General features: G+C 41.8%; 2 protein-coding genes across 2 annotated transcripts in view; both read left to right on the top strand.

Moving 5' to 3' along the window:
• The first annotated feature begins 984 nt into the window (after window positions 1-984).
• Window positions 985-17,528, top strand: part of LOC109955471 (uncharacterized) — a 52,095-nt gene continuing 35,551 nt past the window's right edge. The window contains exons 1-5 of the mRNA XM_020591656.1: window positions 985-3,423; window positions 4,580-6,878; window positions 7,726-10,164; window positions 10,757-13,356; window positions 15,650-16,579. Of these exons, the coding sequence (XP_020447312.1) occupies window positions 985-3,423; window positions 4,580-6,878; window positions 7,726-10,164; window positions 10,757-13,356; window positions 15,650-16,579 (10,707 nt within the window). The remainder of the gene's footprint in view (window positions 3,424-4,579; window positions 6,879-7,725; window positions 10,165-10,756; window positions 13,357-15,649; window positions 16,580-17,528) is intronic.
• Window positions 9,489-17,528, top strand: part of LOC109956027 (protocadherin gamma-A7-like) — a 20,937-nt gene continuing 12,897 nt past the window's right edge. The window contains exon 1 of the mRNA XM_020592808.1: window positions 9,489-9,506. The gene's annotated coding sequence lies outside the window, so the exon portion shown is untranslated. The remainder of the gene's footprint in view (window positions 9,507-17,528) is intronic.

The raw sequence follows: 17,528 nt of genomic DNA, 5'->3' as shown, positions 1-17,528 counted from the left end.
GAGGGGGTGGGGGAACAAAGAAGAGCCAAAAGAAGAAAAGCAACAAGACACAATAAACAATCAAACACTGGTCAGGCTGATGTGGCCGATGACTGCTCATCAGAAACATAGAGCCCCAGGGCCACGGCTACCTGCAGAAAAGTACAGGGAGAGAGAGAGGACACACTACAGGAAAGAGGAGACACAAAGTTGGTGATGTGTAGTGGTGGCATATGGAAGCATGGAGAGAGAGGAGAGGAGAGGAGAGGAGAGGAGAGGAGAGGGGAGGGGAGTGGAGGGGAAAGAAACTAGTTGAGACTAGTTTCAATTTTCACTCTCTGATTACTTGATAGTCTTTACACTTTATTCTAAATACAGTTTCCTGTATCTACTAAGTGTTAGTTATACCAGCATTTCTTTAGTTTGACCCATATATTTGTTCTGACTTATACTCTGTTTTCACCACATATGATGCTTCTTTCAGTACCACAGACAGCGACATTCATATGCCCCAAACAGTCACATTTGTAAAGTCAAGTAGTGCAGCATTTCATAGGACGTTAGAGCTGTTCATGTACAGTTTTGCTGTTGCTCCAGTCGTCCAGTTGAAACCGTATTTCAAATATAAAACCCAAGTAATAGGCCTGATAGTCAACAATTGAGCACTATTTGCTTATATCCACATGTTACAAATGCCGGCTCTCTAAATACTAATGTAAGGAGTTCAGGTTTTTAACTCTAAGTGACGCTGTTGGTCAGCAAAACGATTTCAGTCTCAAGAGCAGGCATTCTCCCCCCTCATTACCGTACACTGCTTGTCAGCAGAGATACTGTTCTTCCAGGGAGGACAGGGCGTGGAGAGGTGATTTTTTTGTTCATCTGTCTTTGGAATATACGAGAAGCACATTGTTATTTAAAAGCAGTACAATTTTTAATCTGGATTACAAGATCGTGTTTATTTTCTTCAAGTGAGGACATCTTTCATGAAGATCTATTGTTTCTGACATGGCAGCCCAACGCCAGTTCTACACTAGAATTGTAAGATGGCGATTGTTTTGTATGTTACGATTGAAGGTGGGATTTCTCATTTTGCTTGCTTGTATGGGCGATAGAGTAGCTGGCCAGATTCGTTATTCTATTCCAGAGGAGATGAAAAAAGGCTCTGTTATTGGCAATGTAGCACAAGACCTCGGTCTGGATGTGAAAAGACTCCGTTCTGGCCATGCCCGCATCGTCAGTGGAGAAAACATCCAGTACATCGAGCTGAAGACAGACAAAGGGACACTTGTCGTGAATGACAGAATAGACCGAGAACAACTTTGCGGAGACATAACACCTTGTAGTCTCAGTTTTGAAATCATTTTAGAAAATCCTATCGAGCTTCATCGTGTCACTGTCGAAATTCTAGATATAAATGATAATGCTCCTTTCTTTCCAAATAAAGACATCCGGTTTGAAATGAGCGAGTCTGCTACAATTGGAGCAAAATTCCCCGTTGAAAGCGCAGTTGATCCTGACGTTGGACTAAATGCATTACAAAATTATGTCCTTTCCCCAAATAATTATTTCATTTTAAAACAGCATGCAAATCCAGACGGCAGTAAATACGCTGAACTGGTGCTCCAGAAAGCATTGGACAGAGAGGAACATCCCAGTCTCCCTCTAAAAGTAATGGCTGTAGACGGTGGAAGCCCACAAAGATCTGGTACAGTGAATATAATCGTATCTGTTTTAGATGTCAACGATAATTCCCCTGTATTCAACCAGTCAGTTTACAGGGCCGTAGTTGTGGAAAATGCCCCAAAAGGAACTTATGTTACAACGGTTAATGCTACTGATGCAGACAGTGGGACTAATGCGGAAATAGCTTTCAGTTTTTCTAAAATAAAAGGAAGTATGGTTGATATGTTTAGTATCGATGAAAACACGGGAGTCATATCAGTTGCCGGGCTGATTGACTTTGAAAAAGAGAAAAAACATGAGCTCAGGTTAGAGGCAAGGGATCGAGGAGGATTGACTGGGACCAGTAAAGTTATAATTGATGTTAGCGACGTCAACGACAATGTTCCAGTTATTAATATCATGTCTTTTTCCAATACTGTGTCAGAAGATGCCCCTCTTGGCACAACAATAGCTGTTATCAATGTCAAAGACGCCGATTCCGAGAAAAATGGACAAATAAAATGTACTATAGACAAAATGCTTCCGTTTAAAATCGAGTCATCATTGACAAACTATTATAATTTAGTAGCGGATCAGCATTTTGATAGAGAAACAACTTCTGAATATGCTATTATCATACAAGCCACCGATTCAGGGTCTCCACTTCTTTCTAGCTCCGTGACATTACAGCTTAGAATCTCTGACGTGAACGACAACGTTCCATTGTTCGACAAAAACATATATTCTGCTTACGTCACAGAGAACAATTCTCCTGGAGTTTCTATCACCACTGTGAGCGCGAGAGACTCTGACTGGAGTCAAAACGCGAGAATCTCTTATTTCCTGGAGGAAACACAAGTCGGCGGTAATCCCGTGACTAACTATGTGTCCATAAACTCTGAAACTGGGGTTTTACATGCAGTGCGCTCATTTGATTATGAACAAATTAAAGAACTTTATCTTACCGTCAAAGCTCAGGATGGAGGCTCTCCTCCTCTCAGTAGTAATGTGACTGTGAAAATACTGATCCAGGACCAGAACGACAACCCCCCTCAGGTCCTGTACCCAGTCCAGACTGGAGGCTCTGTGGTGGCTGAAATGGTGCCTCGTTCAGCAGATGTGGGCTATCTGGTCACTAAAGTGGTGGCTGTTGATGTGGACTCTGGACAGAATGCCTGGCTCTCCTATAAACTGCAGAAAGCCACAGACAGGGCGCTGTTTGAAGTGGGCTTACAGAATGGAGAAATCAGAACTATCCGCCAGGTGACTGATAAAGACACAGTGAAACAGAGACTGACTGTTATAGTGGAGGACAACGGGCAGCCCTCTCGTTCAGCTACAGTCATTGTTAACGTGGCGGTGGCGGACAGCTTCCCTGAAGTGCTGTCGGAGTTCACTGACTTTCCACACGACAAGGAGTACAATGACAACCTGACTTTTTACTTAGTGCTGGCTCTGGCTGTAGTTTCCTTCCTCTTCATCACCTGTTTAGTGGTTATTATATCAGTGAAGATCTACAGGTGGAGACAGTCTCGCATCCTGTATCACTCCAATCTCCCTGTGATTCCATATTATCCACCACGTTACTCAGACACTTTGGGGACAGGGACTCTCCAACACGTGTACAACTACGAGGTGTGTAGGACGACTGACTCCAGGAAAAGTGACATGAAGTGCATGCAACCGATGAGTCAAAACTTAGTGAGTGTGGATGGAGCTGGGGCAGACACACCGCAGGTGGACATACAGCTGTCAGGCGACAGTTCTCAAATGTCAACTCTGGTGAGTGATATAGTTAATATTATGTTCATGTTTTCTTATAAAGGATTAAAAGAAACACGGTACTATGTTCAATGCTGCATTAGTGTCGCTGTCCAAGGTCCTGAAAATGTGCTGGAACTTTTTTCAGAAATTGTAATGGAGTTTTAAAAAAATCATATTCACTTTTAACAAACCAACTAAAATGACATAGTCACTCTTAACACAATCTGGAATGTCATTTTTGTCAGTCATCTCTCAGTAGTGATACCTTAATTTAAATTCCAAATTCCAAAGCATATTCAGTGGAAATTGCATTCTCAATGTGGCAGTTTTTTATATTTATAATTATTTCATTTAATCAATATTCACAAGATTTTTGTCAACAAAATGTAATTTTTGTTAGTGAGGAAAAAACATATATTTCCAGAATAAAATAAAAATTTAATAACACGGCAATGACAAATGTCAACGGCGGAAAAAAAAAACATCTTTCATACCCACCTTATCATTCAATATTCACATCTAACAACTATTTCATGTTCACTTTCCTTCATTTGTTTATTTTGTAAGTTATTTCACAGATCATCATTATTTTTGTTATTGTTGACCCTTAGTCATCAGTTGTGACGTTTAGTGAACAAAGTTTTAGTAACATTTGAAAAAATGATTTTACTGTCATTAGAAAACTTGAGATACTTTTGTGGAACAGAACCTGATGAGTTTATAGACAGACGTGATTTCTACCACTCCTAGAGCTTTGTTCCAAAAATGTTTTTTACAAGAGTAAAAACTCGATATATGCTTTGGATACACTATATAATTCATAATACTGTGCACATCATATACATTACCATGGATGGGCTCTGAGCGCCGCTGTTGATACATCACTGACAAACGGTCCAAATAGGCGGTGCAGAGATCCACCTCTTTAACTCCATTCAGTGTTTGCCTGGATAGAAGACGGTCTGGCCCGTCAACGTTTGAAGTGTAGACACTGTAGTGATATTGCTACGCTGAAAATATAAAGACATTTTCAGTTAATGGATTTTATTACACCTGTTTTGCACTGAAAGGGATTACTGCGTCATATATCTTTGGATTTATGATGGCTGGTATGTGGATAAACGCTCTTCAAGGCCGATGGCAAGCATTGGTCGTTATTCTTTGTCTTTTCGAGCTGAGCTCAGTGACTGGACAGGCTCGGTATTCCATACCGGAGGAGCAGGCAGAGGGGTCTTTTGTTGGAAACATTGCTAGAGATTTAGGCTTGGATGTGGCAAGACTCATTTCAGGTAAAGCGCGTATTATCACAAAAGGAAGCCGACAGTATGTCGGTTTAAACCGAGACAAGGGCGTCCTTGCTGTTCAAGAGCGAATCGACCGAGAAGAGCTTTGTGGAAAGACGACGCCCTGCAGTTTTAGTTTCGAGGTCATTTTAGAAAATCCAATCCAGCTTTATCGGGTCACAGTGGAGGTAACAGACATTAATGATAATAGTCCGTCGTTCCCAAAAGAGGAAATCAATTTGAAAATTGTTGAAAATGCTGCAACGGGGACTCGCTTCTCTTTGGTGTGTGCAGACGATCCTGATGTTTTAATAAACGATATTCAAAAATATACTCTTAAACCCTCGGATAATTTCAAATTGGAGGTTCAAAGTCAAGCTGATGGAGGCAGGTTTATCGAAATGGTTTTACAAATCCCGTTAGACCGAGAGAAAGAGGAAAGTCACACACTCCTGCTGATTGCTTCAGATGGTGGTCAGCCACACAAATCAGGCACAGCGCGTATTCATATCACTGTGCTGGATGCTAACGATAATGCTCCTGTTTGTAACCAGCCTGTTTATAAAGCCGATGTCAAGGAGAATTCAGCTGAAGGAACAGTGGTCTCCACTGTCAGTGCATACGACGCAGATAAGGGAGTCAATGGTGAAGTGACTTATTCTATTCCTCACATTGCTAAAGAGGCAAAGCAGCTTTTTGAAGTAAATGGTAAAACTGGAGAAATTAAAGTTGCAGGTAAACTAGATTTTGAAAAATCTAAAACATATCAATTAAATGTACAGGCTAGTGACCACGGGGGATATACAGACACGTGCAAAGTTATTATTCAAATTATTGATGAGAATGATAATGTCCCTACAATACAGCTTATGTCATTTTCTAACACAATATCTGAGGATTCACCCCCAGGTACCACTATAGCTGTCGTTAACGTCGATGATGAAGACTCTGATGGTAATGGCGTTGTCAAATGCTCTATTAACTCTGACATACCTTTTAAAATTGAGTCTTCATTAACTGGTTATTACACTATAGTTACTGATAATTACCTAGACAGAGAAAGTATTCCTGAGTATAACATTACCATAACAGTCTCTGACCAAGGCTCTCCACCTCTGTCCAGTAGTAAAAACATCACTGTTAAAGTGTCTGACGTAAATGACAACCCACCCAAATTTGATAAAACAGAGTATAGTAAAAGTGTCCCAGAGAACAACTCTCCTGGATTTTCTGTGTTTACTGTCGGTGCTAGTGATGCAGACTGGGGCCAAAATGCACGGGTTGCTTACTTTCTGGAGGATAAGGAGATTAACGGGGTCGCTGTGTCTTCGTTAGTGTCAATAAGTTCAGACAGTGGTGTGATTCAGGCAGTGAGGTCGTTTGATTATGAGCAAATCAAGTGGTTTGAATTTAACATAACTGCTCGTGATGCTGGATCTCCTCCTCTGACTTCTGTGGCTTCAGTTAAAATATTGATCCAGGACCAGAATGACAACCCCCCTCAGGTCCTGTACCCAGTCCAGACTGGAGGCTCTGTGGTGGCTGAAATGGTGCCTCGTTCAGCAGATGTGGGCTATCTGGTCACTAAAGTGGTGGCTGTTGATGTGGACTCTGGACAGAATGCCTGGCTCTCCTATAAACTGCAGAAAGCCACAGACAGGGCGCTGTTTGAAGTGGGCTTACAGAATGGAGAAATCAGAACTATCCGCCAGGTGACTGATAAAGACACAGTGAAACAGAGACTGACTGTTATAGTGGAGGACAACGGGCAGCCCTCTCGTTCAGCTACAGTCATTGTTAACGTGGCGGTGGCGGACAGCTTCCCTGAAGTGCTGTCGGAGTTCACTGACTTTCCACACGACAAGGAGTACAATGACAACCTGACTTTTTACTTAGTGCTGGCTCTGGCTGTAGTTTCCTTCCTCTTCATCACCTGTTTAGTGGTTATTATATCAGTGAAGATCTACAGGTGGAGACAGTCTCGCATCCTGTATCACTCCAATCTCCCTGTGATTCCATATTATCCACCACGTTACTCAGACACTTTGGGGACAGGGACTCTCCAACACGTGTACAACTACGAGGTGTGTAGGACGACTGACTCCAGGAAGAGTGACATGAAGTGCATGGAACCGATGAGTCAAAGCTTAGTGAGTGTGGATGGAGCTGGGGCAGACATACAGCTGTCAGGCGACAGTTCTCAAATGTCAACTCTGGTGAGTGATACATTTCATTTGTTCCCATTTCATTGTTTTTCTCATGACCTATCATGGAATTTATGAACTAGACTCTCCTCTCGAGGTTGATTTATTGTTTCGTCCTTCCTCACAAAGTTTGATCTCTTTTATTTTCGTGTAATTTTAGATTTTATGACCTGTCTCCATGCCCCCTTAAAAACCATCTTCAGTACCACTGGTGATGGACAGCTCCTCTCAGGGTTTTGCCAGTTTATTGAACTGAAACATAGTAATAAAGGAAAATGCACACTCAGTCGTTGTTCCGTGTTAATAACATGTACATTTGGCAGTGCTACATACTGTGTTTTCTGTCATTTATAATTAGAAAATATGTATTGACTTTTTGTTATAGCGTGTTTTGTGACTGGTGAAATGTTGTCACCAGCACACACGTGTCATGGCCATGCAGCAGTTTTACATCTCATGCTTTATTAATCATTTGCATCTTAACTTTTCATAAACTACAACATGTATATACACTTTTCAATTTTAATGCCACCACTCACACCCTTACATTGAATTAAGCATAACTTTAAATACTTTTGACGCTCTGTTTCCCTTTCTTAAATTCAATTGGACAATATATTTATCAAATTTTTGTAGCAGCACTTATTTATGTCATGACGGACTCTAAGGGTCGCTGTTGTTCTTCAAAGCACATGTTAAGCTTTAGAGCTACACATCCAGCCTTCTTCTCAGTGTTCCCCCCTAGAGCAGGGCATTAGGTCTTTATTTTTCACCAGAGATTTGTAGACTACTGAATTCCTTGTTCACGCCGTGGATTATAAATACATAAGCAGAAGGACTGTGCGGTGTATTACGCGAGATATTTGCGCCTATGTGGAGTTGGGTGGATTGCTTCAGGAATATGCATTTTGTCACCAGTGAACCCGCGAATAAAAGGCAAGTACGGGCCTTCATCTTTGTTTTTCTCATTAAGGCAACAGTCTGCCAAATCCGCTACTCTGTTCCAGAGGAGATGAGAAGTGGCTCCTTTGTAGGAAACGTGGCTGAAGATTTAGGTATTGACGCTCAAAGACTGAAATCAGGCGGAGCCCGAATCGTTAGCGGTGATAACAGCGAATATATTAGGCTAGATGTAGACAAAGGGATTCTGGTCGTGGGAGAAAGAATAGATCGAGAGCAGCTTTGCGGGCAGACAACGCCCTGTAGCTTGAATTTTGAAATGATTATGACGAATCCAATGCAGCTACATAGCGTCGTGGTGGAAGTGTTGGATGTTAATGATAATGCACCCGTGTTTCACGAGAAAGAAATGCATTTAGAAATACTAGAATCTTCTCTCCCCGGAACAGAAATATTAGAGGCGAGTGCCACCGACCCTGATGTTGGCATCAACGCTTTAAATAGTTATACCTTACACCCTACAACACATTTTAACATTAAGGTGTTGTCCAGCCCAAATGGTCATAAATATGCACAGTTGTATCTTTCTAGTGCTTTAGACCGGGAGAAAGAGGAAAAGCTGCTTCTCACGCTAACTGCTGTGGACGGGGGTGAACCACAGCGGTCAGGAGCACTAAAAATACACGTTACTGTCCGAGACACAAACGACAATGCCCCAGTGTTTTCCCAGTCAATTTTCAAGGCGTCTGTTAAAGAAAATGTTCCCAAAGGAACTGTAGTGGTTACCTTGAGTGCAGCAGATGCAGATGAAGGGATGAATGGCCGTGTTACATACCATTTTAATCGCATGTCTAGTAATGTTGCTGAACTGTTTCATCTCGATGAAAACAGCGGCGTTTTAACGGTAAATGGTGCAATTGATTATGAAGAGAAGAAGATTTATGAGATTGGCGTGCAGGCAAAAGATCAAGGTGGACAAAGTACATCAACAAAAGTAATAATCGAGGTGGTGGATGTTAATGACAATCCACCTGTAATAACATTGACGTCACTTTCAAGCGCCATCGCTGAAGATTCTCCAAGTGGAACCACAGTGGCTATCATAAACGTTAAAGATCAAGATTCAGGCAAGAATGGGAAAGTAGACTGTTCAGTTAACGGAAATATCCCGTTTGCAATCCACTCATCTCTAAAGAACTATTATACTCTGGTAACAAACGGTGTCCTTGACAGGGAGCGTAATCCTCATTACAATATCACTTTTACTGCTGTGGATGAAGGCAGCCCGCAGCTCTCAACTAACAAGACAGTAGCACTTCGAGTATCTGACGTTAATGATAATGCTCCCGTATTTGAACAGAGTTATTATGAAGCTAACATCATGGAGAATAACTCTCCGGGATTATGTGTGTTTTCTGTGAAAGCACATGACTCTGACACGGGGCAGAACGCACGAGTCTCTTACCTGCTTATTGATACTCACTTAAATGGTAATCCCATATCCACTTACATATCTGTTAACACAGAAAGTGGCGCGATACAAGCAGTGAGGTCATTTGACTTTGAGCAAATTAAAACCATCATTATTTTTGTAAAAGGACAAGATGGGGGTTCCCCACCGTTGAGTAGTAATACCACTGTTAAAATAAATATTCAAGACCAGAACGACAACCCTCCTCAGGTCCTGTACCCAGTCCAGACTGGAGGCTCTGTGGTGGCTGAAATGGTGCCTCGTTCAGCAGATGTGGGCTATCTGGTCACTAAAGTGGTGGCTGTTGATGTGGACTCTGGACAGAATGCCTGGCTCTCCTATAAACTGCAGAAAGCCACAGACAGGGCGCTGTTTGAAGTGGGCTTACAGAATGGAGAAATCAGAACTATCCGCCAGGTGACTGATAAAGACACAGTGAAACAGAGACTGACTGTTATAGTGGAGGACAACGGGCAGCCCTCTCGTTCAGCTACAGTCATTGTTAACGTGGCGGTGGCGGACAGCTTCCCTGAAGTGCTGTCGGAGTTCACTGACTTTCCACACGACAAGGAGTACAATGACAACCTGACTTTTTACTTAGTGCTGGCTCTGGCTGTAGTTTCCTTCCTCTTCATCACCTGTTTAGTGGTTATTATATCAGTGAAGATCTACAGGTGGAGACAGTCTCGCATCCTGTATCACTCCAATCTCCCTGTGATTCCATATTATCCACCACGTTACTCAGACACTTTGGGGACAGGGACTCTCCAACACGTGTACAACTACGAGGTGTGTAGGACGACTGACTCCAGGAAGAGTGACTGTAAGTTTGGTGGAGCTGGTAGTCAGAACGTGTTGATAATGGACCCCAGTTCTACAGGGACGATGCAGCGGATACAGGGTGAGAAGAGCATCCTGGATGAACCAGACTCTCCTCTAGAGGTTAGTTCTTTGAAATATAAATGTTCACTAATATGTGTATAGTTTTCCAAAGGTATTCCTAAACAGTGATGCCATTTTATGCTCCCATTTAACTGGTAAAGCATGAAGCATTCTCAAAGCCACAATTTGTGAACAGCTCCACTAAATAGATTTCAAATGTTCTTTTCCCCTCACTCTCGTCTTTCACTATGGGTATTTAATGCCATCGTTCACCAGAACTGTTGCAGACACTTCAGATAGTCAAGGAGTGAGACTGTGTGGTTTAGTGTAAGATGATGCAGCTCCAGGGACATTCAAGCCTCTGCTCCTATTAATAACAGGTACCTGTGTATTTTTAAACAGATACAACAAATATATTTGAATAAATACATCAAGAAAAGGTACAGTAGTTTTGAAATGTCCAATTCGTCTTTTCTACACCTGTTCTATGACTAGTTTGTTCTGTTTTCATGATATTCATGCTTTGAACAGTAAGAGACGCTGTTGGTCAGTGAAACAAATATGTGGACTTGATTCCGAATAGGCTGTGCCCTTATCTTGCCGTTAAACAGGAGAGAAATCTAACTGCTTCACAAGCAGGGCTACTGCTACAGATCCATTCTCTGAGAGGATTTTAATATCACAGGATTGCTTTTCGCCGCTGTTTTTCTTTCTTGTGGATTTACACATCAGTCTTGTTGTATCACGTTTTTCTTATATTGCAATGGCGTTTGAAATGTTTACGCCTTCGGTCGTAAAATGGCGTTTGGATTGCAGGTCAGTGTGGCCGTTTCTGTCTTTGCTTTTGTGCCTCAGTCACACTGTGTCTGGTCAAATCAGGTATACAATTCCAGAAGAACTGAAAAGGGGCTCAATTATTGGTAACGTAGCTCAAGACCTTGGTTTGGATGTGCAGCGGCTCCGATCTGGCCGTGCTCGTATCATAACAAGACAAAGCACACAGTACACTGAGCTGAAAACAGACAAAGGCATTTTAGTCGTGAACGAGAGAATAGACCGAGAGCAGCTCTGTGGAGACGTCACACCCTGCAGCTTCAGCTTTGAGGTGATTTTAGAAAACCCTATGGAGTTGCACCGAATAACAATAGAAATAACTGACATCAATGACAATTCTCCGACATTTAGAAAAGATGAAATCAAATTTGAAATAAGCGAAACAGCCACACTGGGATCACGCTTCTTGTTAGCCAGCGCTGACGACGCAGACGTGGGCAGTAATGGTTTACAGAAATACATACTAATTACTAATGACATTTTTGGTTTGAAGCAACAATCAAGTCCAGATGGTCGAAAATATGCCGAGATGATTTTACAAAAACCGTTAGACAGAGAAAGCGAGCCAAGAATATCACTGAAGCTCCTCGCTGTTGACGGTGGTACTCCGCAAAGATCTGGTACAGTAAATATTGATATTACAGTGCTCGATGCTAATGACAATCCTCCCATTTTTAACCAGTCTCTCTACAGGGCTACTGTCGCGGAAAATGCACTAAAAGGCACCTATATCACGACGGTGAATGCAAGTGATGCAGACAGTGGCTCAAACAGTCTTGTCACATACAGGTTTTCAAACATGAAAGAGCAGCTGGCTGACGTATTTCATTTAGATGAAGTTACGGGGATCATAACACTTGTAGGGCAGGTGGATTATGAAAAAGATAAAAAATATGAAATTATGATTGAAGCTATGGACCAAGGAGGTTTGACAGATTCAAGTAAAGTGCTAATTGAGATAGTAGACGTCAATGATAACGCACCAGTCATAAATGTCATGTCATTTTCCAGCCCTGTGCCAGAGAATTCTGCTTCAGGTACCACAGTGGCAATAATTAATGTGATTGACGCAGACTCAGAACAAAACGGACAAATTATTTGTACAACTGACAGCAGCCTGCCATTTAAAATAAAACCAACGTTAACTAATTACTATGCATTAGTAACAGACGCATCTTTTGACAGAGAAATTGTACCAGAGTATAATATAAGTTTAAGGGCCACAGATTCAGGATCACCATCTTTGTCAAACACAACAATATTGCGTTTGAGAATATCTGATGTAAATGACAATGCCCCGTTATTTGATAAAAGTAGCTACATTGCTCACGTTACAGAAAACAATTCCCCTGGAATATCCATATTTTCCGTAAAGGCACGGGACACTGACTGGAATCAAAATGCTAGAATATCGTACTTCCTTGAAGAAACGCAGATTAACGGTAGTCCAGCCTCTTCCTACGTCTCCATAAACACTGAAACTGGGGCTATTCATGCAGTGCGCTCCTATGACTATGAGCAAATTAAAGAACTTCAGTTGATAGTTAAGGCACAGGATGGAGGCTCTCCTCCTCTCAGTAGCAATGTGACTGTGAAAATACTGATCCAGGACCAGAACGACAACCCCCCTCAGGTCCTGTACCCAGTCCAGACTGGAGGCTCTGTGGTGGCTGAAATGGTGCCTCGTTCAGCAGATGTGGGCTATCTGGTCACTAAAGTGGTGGCTGTTGATGTGGACTCTGGACAGAATGCCTGGCTCTCCTATAAACTGCAGAAAGCCACAGACAGGGCGCTGTTTGAAGTGGGCTTACAGAATGGAGAAATCAGAACTATCCGCCAGGTGACTGATAAAGACACAGTGAAACAGAGACTGACTGTTATAGTGGAGGACAACGGGCAGCCCTCTCGTTCAGCTACAGTCATTGTTAACGTGGCGGTGGCGGACAGCTTCCCTGAAGTGCTGTCGGAGTTCACTGACTTTCCACACGACAAGGAGTACAATGACAACCTGACTTTTTACTTAGTGCTGGCTCTGGCTGTAGTTTCCTTCCTCTTCATCACCTGTTTAGTGGTTATTATATCAGTGAAGATCTACAGGTGGAGACAGTCTCGCATCCTGTATCACTCCAATCTCCCTGTGATTCCATATTATCCACCACGTTACTCAGACACTTTGGGGACAGGGACTCTCCAACACGTGTACAACTACGAGGTGTGTAGGACGACTGACTCCAGGAAGAGTGACTGTAAGTTTGGTGGAGCTGGTAGTCAGAACGTGTTGATAATGGACCCCAGTTCTACAGGGACGATGCAGCGGATACAGGGTGAGAAGAGCATCCTGGATGAACCTGACTCTCCTCTAGAGGTCAGTTACAAAGTATAGTTTCATCTATATGTCCTTATTTCTTCCTGTGTTTAGGTAAACTGATAATTCATTTTTGCACGCTATGCCTGTATATTCGGCATCATGGACAGCCCCTCTATCATTTGATAAGGATGCTGCTTCTGTATTCATGTTCAGAATTTCAGTAAAATAATCTGACGTAGATTTTCAGAAAATGACATTCTCATATATTCCACACGTACATCACTGTTGCTTTGTTGGATTACGTATTAAACCGAGCCAGAGGCTTTATTATAAATTATGATTATTCTAAACAGTCACAAACATAAATGGACTTTTTTGACTATCATCACATAGAGATTTGTTTACTATAATTTAGCCGTGCTGTCCTTTTTAATATCTCTATTTAGGCTGTGTGTATTCATCACTTCAGTGATGCAGAGTCGTGTTTGTTGAAAAAAAGCAAATCAGTGTCTGTGTGTATCATGGTGTGTTTTTGTTGGTTCATTCTGTATAGTAAATTGCATGGAGAAGTATTTGCAGTTCCCTTACCCCTTTCCTCCGTTTGGACTCTAAGGGACGCTGTTGATTAGTAAAACAGAGTCTGGTGTTGTTGCCACTGTGAGAGAGGAAAGAGGCAGGATAGGTTCAAAGCACGGTCTTCATAGGAAGCATTCGACAGAAATACTGTCACAGGAGAACAGCCTTTTTGCTTGATAATAATCCAACAAATTTTCGAAAACTGAAATGCAGCAGTATTGAACTGGAGTGTAGCTTGCATCTAAATGTGTGCCCGGAGGATTTAAACCGTTGTATTTTGGATTTTACTCTTAACGACATGGGGATACGCCACCACCGATGCGGACAATGTCTTTTGTGCTGGGCACCTCTATGGCAACTGTTCATTTTTGCCCTCCTGATTTCCAACGTGATTGGCCAAATCCGTTACTCGATACCGGAGGAGATGAAGAAAGGCTCCTTAATCGGTAATGTAGCACAAGACCTTGGTTTGGATCTGAAAAGGCTCCATTCTGGCCTAGCCCGTATCGTGACTGGAGAAAACAAGCATTACATCGAGCTGAAAACAGACAAAGGAATTCTGGTCGTGAATGAAAGAATCGACCGAGAGCAGCTCTGCGGAGACGTAACACCATGCAGCTTCAGCTTTGAAATAATTTTAGAAAATCCGATTGAACTGCACAGGGTAACAATAGAAATATTAGACGTGAATGATCATGCACCAACTTTCAAAAACTATGTAATCAACCTAGAAATCAGTGAATCCGCAACAATAGGCTCGCATTTCGATTTAGAAAGCGCATATGACCCCGATGCAGGTATGCATAGCTTGCAAAACTATGTTTTATCTCCTAACGATCACTTTGCTCTGAAGCAGCACTCCAACGCTGATGGAGCCAAGTTCGCTGTAATGATTTTACAGAAACCGTTAGACAGAGAGTTGAACCCGCATCTCTCTTTAAAGCTGATAGCAAGAGACGGAGGAACTCCACAGCGATCTGGTACAGTAAATATAGAGATCACTGTTCTTGATGTTAATGATAATCCTCCTGTATTTAATCAATCAGTTTATACTGCTACTGTGACAGAAAATGCACCTGTAGGCACTTACATAACTACTGTGAATGCTTCAGATGCGGACAGTGGGTCTAACGGTCTGATTACTTATGCGTTTTCCAATCCAAAGGGTGAACTATTTGAAATTGACAGTTTCTCAGGCAAAATAACTGTTGCTGATAATATTGATTTCGAAAAAGATAGAAAATACGAAATAAGAGTGATTGCCAAAGATCAGGGAGGCTTAAGTGACGCAACCAAAGTTGTCATTGAGGTCACTGACATAAATGATAATGCTCCACTTATAAATATAATGTCCTTCTCCAGCCTGATTTCAGAGGATGTCCCTCCAGGCACGACTATAGCAGTTTTTAATGTTAAGGATGCAGATTCTGAAAGGAACGGTGAGATAACATGCTCAATAGACTCTAATCTCCCCTTTAAAATCCAGTCCTCGTTGACTAATTATTACAGTTTGCTTTCAGATGTAGCTTTTGATCGTGAAACAAAACCAGAATACAACGTAACTCTAACGGCAACAGATTCAGGTTCGCCCTCACTTTCTGCCAAAACAACTCTAAGGTTAAAAATTGTTGATGTAAACGATAATGCTCCGCTCTTTACTAAACCAAATTATTCTGCATATATCGTTGAAAATAATGTCCCTGGGATTTCCATATTTAGTGTGAGCGCACATGATTCTGACTGGAATCAAAATGCAAAAATCTCATACTTTCTGGAAGACATGCAGGTCAGTGGCAGCCCAGTTTCTTCTTATGTGTCCATAAACTCCGAAACTGGAGTTATTCATGCAGTGCGCTCTTTTGACTACGAGCAGATCAAAGATTTCCACTTCCGTGTCAAAGCTCAGGATGGAGGCTCTCCTCCTCTCACTAGTAATGTGACAGTGAAAATACTGATCCAGGACCAGAACGACAACCCCCCTCAGGTCCTGTACCCAGTCCAGACTGGAGGCTCTGTGGTGGCTGAAATGGTGCCTCGTTCAGCAGATGTGGGCTATCTGGTCACTAAAGTGGTGGCTGTTGATGTGGACTCTGGACAGAATGCCTGGCTCTCCTATAAACTGCAGAAAGCCACAGACAGGGCGCTGTTTGAAGTGGGCTTACAGAATGGAGAAATCAGAACTATCCGCCAGGTGACTGATAAAGACACAGTGAAACAGAGACTGACTGTTATAGTGGAGGACAACGGGCAGCCCTCTCGTTCAGCTACAGTCATTGTTAACGTGGCGGTGGCGGACAGCTTCCCTGAAGTGCTGTCGGAGTTCACTGACTTTCCACACGACAAGGAGTACAATGACAACCTGACTTTTTACTTAGTGCTGGCTCTGGCTGTAGTTTCCTTCCTCTTCATCACCTGTTTAGTGGTTATTATATCAGTGAAGATCTACAGGTGGAGACAGTCTCGCATCCTGTATCACTCCAATCTCCCTGTGATTCCATATTATCCACCACGTTACTCAGACACTTTGGGGACAGGGACTCTCCAACACGTGTACAACTACGAGGTGTGTAGGACGACTGACTCCAGGAAGAGTGACTGTAAGTTTGGTGGAGCTGGTAGTCAGAACGTGTTGATAATGGACCCCAGTTCTACAGGGACGATGCAGCGGATACAGAGTGAGAAGAACATCCTGGATGAACCAGATTCTCCTCTAGAGGTTAGTTTTTTAGGATCCAAATTCTATATTTACATTTGTTTGCATTGTTGAATTAACTGATACATACAGTATGTTCGTGTTCTGGTCTGCCGTCAGCACCATGGACAGTGGTAGTGGTTTTGCTCAGGGGACCCTGTTGCCAGTACATGGGTGTTTGTGTTGGCAGCGTTTATTTGTATACATTTGTGTCTACATGAGCGTTGGGGTGAGGCCAATATGCGCTATTTGGAGATGCATGGACTGATATATTGTTACATCATATTAAGTTTTCTGAGTAAGGATAGCCTGATAGTTCACACGAAACCATCCTGTTGTGCTTTGTTACATTAGCTACAGCTTTTAAATACCTGTTTGTCTGTCTGAACATGTGAAATTGAACATTACATCTGAATTTACACGTGTTTATGATATGCTCACTGGTAGTAAAAATTTTTAGATTTAATCTCTTTGTCCATGTATCAAAATGACGTTACTGACTTCCCACTGTGCCATAAAGGAAAATATAAATTACCTTTTTAACCGAAGTGTCAAGTAAGCCCTTTTTATGCAGTTTTTACACGTATCATCAACTGTTTATTTTTTTGTTATACATCCTGGTACATACAGAATATGTGGTAACACTTTACAATAAGGGTACATTAATTAACCATACTTAATGCAGTAATAAGCATTAACTATTAATCATGTACTAATGTTTTTCATGTTAATTAAAGTATTACCTCATACATTATTTAATAGTGTTTAACGACACTGCTAACATTTCTTGATGCAGTAATAAGCATTAAAAATGTTAAATAATACAATAATAAGCATTGCATTCAACAACTTAAATGTCTCTTGGTAATACTAGTAAATTGTCAATAAAGATATTAACATTTATTTCACGAAGTTCACAGCTTAGCAGTTTCATTAGGAGAAGGCTGTTTTAATGTTCATTTAAGCATAATAA

The sequence above is a fragment of the Monopterus albus genome, unplaced genomic scaffold (assembly GCF_001952655.1).
Source record: "Monopterus albus unplaced genomic scaffold, M_albus_1.0 scaffold2.1, whole genome shotgun sequence".
In the NCBI taxonomy this organism is placed as follows: domain Eukaryota; kingdom Metazoa; phylum Chordata; class Actinopteri; order Synbranchiformes; family Synbranchidae; genus Monopterus; species Monopterus albus.
This window is presented reverse-complemented; position numbering and strand designations above follow the sequence as displayed.